The following is a 6881-nucleotide window of genomic DNA, read 5'->3' as shown; positions in this document are numbered from 1 at the left end:
TTTCCTTTACTATGCACCTTCGATACCTGTGGTTGTTATTTCATGTATTGATGGAACATTTCTTTACTAAGCAACCTGGATACTTGTGGTTGTTATTTCATGTATTGATGGAACTTTACTATGACTTAGTATACCTCTGGTTGTTACTTCATGTATTGATGGAACCTTCCTTTACTATGCACCTTCGATACCTGTGGTTGTTATTTCATGTATTGATGGAACTTTACTATTCACTTAGGATACCTCTGGTCGTTACTTCATGTATTGATGGAACCTTTCTTTACTATGCACCTTCGATACCTGTGGTTGTTATTTCATGTATTGATGGAACTTTACTATTCACTTAGGATACCTCTGGTCGTTACTTCATGTATTGATGGAACCTTTCTTTACTATGTACCTAAGATACCTGTGGTTGTTACTTTATGCAATGCAAACTTTACTATTGTAGACTAAAAATTATCATTCTGGGCCGCGGATCTACATATTCAAATTTGCGTGTTGATGACGCACTTTCAGCTGTAGTTACTTTATAAGAGTGACGGTCAATCCCGTCATTTGATTTGATGCCAAACGAACTCCTTCTGTTGGAGGGCTCTCGTGAATGGCTACCTTCTATCTGGTCATTTGTTTAAAGGTACTCACGATTTTTATTTTTTCTCGAGTTTTTACGATTTAAGGGTAAACAAATATTAGTTTAATTCTCAGGACCACGCAGTTTATACTTTCTGAATTTATTGTGCTACATGATAAATGATTATTTTAAAAACTCCAATTTTCAACAATAAATTGAAGAAGTTAAGTAATATGATGAGTAGAAAGTTAGTGAACATGTTGAACGACATGATGATTGGAGTGTAAGTGAACATGTTGAACGACATGATGGATGGAATGTAAGTGAACATGTTAAATGACACGATGATTGAAGTGTAAGTGAACATGTTAAATGACATGATGATTGGAGTGTAAGTGAACATGTTGAACGACATGATGAATGGAATGTAAGTGAACATGTTGAACGGCATGATGAATGGAATGTAAGTGAACATATTGAATGACATGATGGATGGAATGTAAGTGAACATGTTAAATGACATGATGATTGGAGTGTAAGTGAACATGTTGAACGGCATGATGGATGGAATGTAAGTGAACATGTTAAATGACATGATGATTGGAGTGTAAGTGAACATGTTGAACGACATGAGGGATGGAATGTAAGTGAACATGTTGAACGACATAATGGAATCATTAATAGTAATTCTTTAGCTTTATCATCTGTTTTTTTAGTCTTTAATCTCTGGCTTAGTTACCAGTATATTTTAGAGACTGTTTTCTTCCTTGAATACGCTTTTTAACGATTATTTCAAATCTTAATATATATATATATTTATATATTTTTTTTCAATTACATTTTACTAGCTTCTAATGTAACTTTTTTGATTCTACAAAACATCTCCAATAGAGCACACTCGCTGTTTAAGGGATTTATTCCCAGAGTTGTAGTTTTTGTTTCAAGTAATACTTCTAAGTGAAATTACATTTTTTTATATTCATGGAAAAGTGCTTCAGTCTCTCTACTGATGAGACTTGTCCTTACGGAGAAATTCTTTTCATCGCACCACACTAGTTCGGCCGTGAAGCTTTCCTAAGTGCTCCCCTGATACTCGTGGCTTGATCCGCCAGTTCAGTCCGGAAACAGCAGTAGCCGGGGGCGTCCTCTCGAGCGTGGATAGAGATATTAGTATCCCGGGCACGACGAAAGATACTGAGATTGTAACGACAGTCTAAGGACCGTTAATGGGTCTTGTAAAGGGCTGTTTTGGGACTAGTTTAAAGATAAAGAGCTTAAAGGAACGACAACTGGAAGCTGAGAATGAATATTATAAAACTGACAAACAACCTTGTCAGATATTTCTTATCAAATATTTAGAGATAATTACATCTATTATTATTAAATTATAAACTCGCGATTTCCTCGTGGAAATATACTCTTCATAACAGCTTCAACAACGTACAAAATTTTAAAATGCATTAGCTTGTGTAATAGTGATGATTTAACAAGAGTTTATTTTTAATCCATTCCTGCTTTAACTAACACATTCTAATTGTTTAATTACAATCCGTTCCTACTTTAACACAAACATTCTAATTGTTTAAATACAATCCATTCATACTTTAACACAAACATTCTAATTGTTTAAATACAATCCATTCCTACTTTAACTAACACATTCTCATTGTTAAATACAATCCATTCTTACTTTAACACAAACATTCTAATTGTTAAATACAATCCATTCATACTCTAACTAACACATTCTAATTGTTTAAATACAATCCTTCATACTTTAACTAACACATTCTAATTGTTTAAATACAATCCGTTCATACTTTAACTAACACATTCTAATTGTTTAAATACAATCCATTCATACTTTAACTAACACATTCTAATTGTTTAAATACAATCCATTCATACTCTAACTAACACATTCTAATTGTTTCAATACAATCCATTCATACTCTAACTAACACATTCTAATTGTTTAAGTACAATTCATTCTTACTTTAACTAACACATTCTAATTGTTTAAATACAATCCATTCCTGCTTTAACTAACACATTCTAATTGTTTAAGTACAATCCATTCTTACTTTAACTAACACATTCTAATTGTTTAAATACAATCCATTCATACTTTAACTAACACATTCTAATTGTTTAAATACAATCCATTCCTGCTTTAACTAACACATTCTAATTGTTTAAGTACAATCCATTCCTGCTTTAACACAAACATTCTAATTGTTTAAGTACAATCCATTCGTACTTTAACTAACACATTCTAATTGTTGATACAGAACCATTTTGTTTTGTAGATTATGCGCTGCTCTCAGGTCGTGTAAGGAGAGAGTTATGCCTTAATTCAGTAGAGAATTGTAGACTAAAATTTTATTTGGTTTTTTACTCAAACATCTTAGACTTGCATTGAAAGAAAACATCATCCATTAATACTTATCTCTAATAATTCATTAAATTTAAATTTATTCCTGCGTCGAATTCATCTAACTCTTTTTTCAGTTCCCAGTTATATTCTATACTGTATTAATTTCGTTTTCCTTTGCTAGTTTGGACAAACTTAAACATTTATCAACAACTGTCTAGCTCTGTTTCTGTAAACGTTTTTCAAAAGTTGTGGTATTTAAATTAGTGTCTAACTTTATTTCTCTAGACCTAAAATGTGACTACCTTGAAGATATTGAAAACGGTTTAATCCGAAGGCCTGAAATAGAAGGTTTTGGAGCGAAAGTGACCTACAGTTGTAACGAAGGTTTTGTGATGTCCGGTCCGAGGGAAAGAAGGTGCCAGGGAGACGGATCTTGGAGCGACAAAGCTCCAGCTTGTAGAAAGAAAGGTGAGGGAGAAAATAACCTCATAATAATACAAAGATATGTATTGTAAAACACAAGGAAATAACTTAAAAAAATAGAAAAATAACTATAATGACACAGAGAAACACATTTTTATTGTAAGACACAAGAAAACAATATTTCAATGTGAAACACAAAGAAATTACATTTTAAAACAGAAGGATTTAAACCACAAGAAAATAATGTTTCAAAGTAAAACAGAAGGAAATAGCGTTTACAACCACAATGTTTCAATGTAAATGATAATCAGACACTTTATACTGTTAAATAATATAGTACAAACAATCACAACAGAAATGTTTCAACCATTAGATGAGCTAGTTTTAATAAACACAAAGTTTCATTAGATGAGCTAGTTTTAATAAACACAGAGTTTCGTTAGATGAGCTAGTTTTGATATACAGAGTTTCATTAGATGAGCTAGATTTAATATACAGAGTTTCGTTAGATAAGCTAGTTTTAATATATAGTTTCATTAGATGAGCTAGTTTTAATAAACACAGAGTTTCGTTAGATGAGCTAGTTTTAATAAACACAAAGTTTCATTACATCTTCATTCGGCTTACATTGAAACATTTCTGTTGTGATTGTTTGTACTATATTATTTGACAGTATAAAGTGTCTGATTATCATTTACGTTGAAACATTTCTGTTGTGATTGTTTGTACTATATTATTTGACAGTATAAAGTGTCTGATTATCATTTACGAGCTAGTTTTAATAAACACAGAGTTTAATCTAATGAAACTCTGTGTTTATTAAAACTAACTGATCTAATGAAACTCTGTGTTTATTAAAACTAACTCATCTAATGAAACTCTGTATATTAAAACTAGCTCATCTAATGAAACTCTGTTTATTAAAACTAGCTCTTTGCGGACCAGCACCTTTCGTTCGTCATGCAAACCACACTTCGAAGACCAGAGTCGAATTCGATATTGGATTTCTCCTCAAGTACTATTGTTTCACTGGCTACGAAGCTCAAGGATTTTCTGAAGCCAAGTGTATGTTCTACAATGGAACCGCCCAGTGGTTTGGACCCGACCTAGTGTGCAAGCGTAGGTCAAATATTCTTTATCTGCTTGCCAACAAGCTTTGATCAGTTTTAAAACTTCTGACTACTTGGATTTATTGGCAACAGAGAAGTAATATGTAAAAACAAAACAATTCTAACTTCCCAGTCGTATTCCAAATTATACAACAATTTTTTTCTGTCGACTTATTTACCTATTACTTTAATATATTAAAACATTATTGTATTGGTAAAAGAGATGATTTTTTTTTAATATTAAGAAAGCCTGAATGCTACAGAAATACACAGTATATCCGCTTATGCTAAAATATTTCTGGAAATATTTCTTCATGTCGTTTTCCATCCTTGGAAATGCCTTTGCACTTTGTTTTACTAACCCTAGAAATGTTTGTTTACTTCGTTTTACTAACCCTTGAAATGTTTGTTTACTTTGTTTTACTAACCCTAGAAATGTTTGTTTACTGTGTTTTACTAACCCTAGAAATGTTTGTTTACTTTGTTTTACTAACCCTAGAAATGTTTGTTTACTTCGTTTTACTAACCCTTGAAATGTTTGTTTACTTTATTTAACTAACCCTAGAAATGTTCGTTTACTTTGTTTTACTAACCCTAGAAATGTTTGTTTACTATGTTTTACTAACCCTTGAAATGTTTATTCGCTTTGTTTTACTAACCCTAGAAGTGTTTGTTTACTTTGTTTTACTAACCCTAGAAATGTTTGTTTACTTCGTTTTACTAACCCTTGAAATGTTTGTTTACTTTGTTTTACTAACCCTAGAAATGTTTGTTTACTATGTTTTACTAACCGTAAAAATGTTTGTTTACTATGTTTTACTAACCCTAGAAATGTTTATTCGCTTTGTTTTACTAGCCCAACAAATGCTTCTTTAATGTGTTTTCCTAACCCTAGAAATATTTATTTACTTTGTTTTATTAATCTCAGAAATGTTAATTCGTTATATCTTACTAACCCTAGAATGTTTTAGCTTTGATTTACTAACCCTAGAGATGTTTCTTCATTTTGTTTTACCATTCTTCTGTTATTGTGCTTGAAAACAGCTAGATTATGAGGTATCTTTACGAATGTCATCGAAAGCGTGTTAAGCCTAAATTATATATTGAACACGTTGTATTAGCTACATATTATTTCTGTTGTTGTAAGTAGGTGTGGATAAAGTCAAACACGACTGGTCCTCACACCACATTAAATGTTGCCTGTAATTTAGCAACAAGATTCAGATTAGTTTCATTATTACAACAGCAAGTTGTGAGAACGATGAAATGACATGGTCAGTTATCTTCTAGCTCGAAGCTGTGGTCATCCAGGGTTAGTTGAACACGCTGATCTTGAAGGAGACATCTTTACTTACACCAGACAGGTAACATTTAGGTGTCGCCCCGGATACGAGCTGTTTGGTCGAGCCAACATACACTGTAGAGAAAACGGCATGTGGAGCAGCGCGTTACCTACTTGTCGACGTAAGTATTGTCAACACACTTTCAAAACAGTACACTATCTGATGTGGAGCAACGCGTTACCTACTTGTCGACGTAAGTATTGTAAACACACTTTTAAAACAGTACACCATCTGATGTGGAGCAACGCGTTACCTACTTGTCGACGTAAGTATTATCAAAACACTTTTAAAACAGTACAACATCTGATGTGGAGCAACGCGTTACCTACTTGTCGACGTAAGTATTGTCAACACACTTTTAAAACAGTACACCATCTGATGTGGAGCAACGCGTTACCTACTTGTCGATGTAAGTATTGTAAACACACTTTTAAAACAGTACACCATCTGATGTACACCATCAAAATAACAAACAATTCAATAAAGGATAGTGGAGCAACATGTTTCGTACTGTTCGACGTAAGTGTCAACACCACAATTACGAAAATAAAATGTGGAGCAGGGTAATAGTACTTGATGGTAATTCTTGGGCATTTTTTGAATATTTTATTGTGCTCCCGTATAAATAGTGGAGATATTCCGTTTATTATATTAGTCTAACGAGTAAATAATGAACAATTACTGTTTACTTCATTGGCCTAACGAGTAAATAATGGTCAATTACTGTTTACGTCATTGGCCTGACGAGTAAATAATGGTCAATTACTGTTTAATTTATTAGTCTGGCGAGTAAACTGTAGACAAAACCTGTTTATTATATTTGTCAAACTGTAATACGTAGACTAATCTCATTTATATTATTTGTCTAACTGTAATACGTAGATTAATCTGATTTATATTATTTGTCTAACTGTAATACGTAGACTAATCTGATTTATATTATTTGTCTCACTGTAATACGTAGATTAATCTGATTTATATTATTTGTCTTACTGTAATAAGTAGACTAATCTGATTTATATTATTTGTGTAACTGTAATACGTAGACTAATCTG

The 6881-nt window shown here is 32.2% G+C and overlaps 1 protein-coding gene across 1 annotated transcript in view; it reads left to right on the top strand.

Moving 5' to 3' along the window:
- Positions 1–3236: 3236 nt before the first annotated feature.
- LOC106475464 (protein lev-9-like) overlaps positions 3237–6881 on the top strand; it is a gene marked incomplete at both ends in the record, with an annotated part of 16438 nt that continues 12793 nt past the window's right edge. Inside the window, 3 exons of the mRNA XM_022379560.1 lie at positions 3237–3419; positions 4305–4493; positions 5774–5947. Of these exons, the coding sequence (XP_022235268.1) occupies positions 3237–3419; positions 4305–4493; positions 5774–5947 (546 nt within the window). The remainder of the gene's footprint in view (positions 3420–4304; positions 4494–5773; positions 5948–6881) is intronic.

Source organism: Limulus polyphemus, unplaced genomic scaffold (genome assembly GCF_000517525.1).
Source record: "Limulus polyphemus unplaced genomic scaffold, Limulus_polyphemus-2.1.2 Scaffold8619, whole genome shotgun sequence".
Lineage (NCBI taxonomy): Eukaryota > Metazoa > Arthropoda > Merostomata > Xiphosura > Limulidae > Limulus > Limulus polyphemus.
The sequence above is the reverse complement of the archived record's forward strand: the minus strand, read 5'-3'. Positions and strand labels throughout refer to the sequence as shown.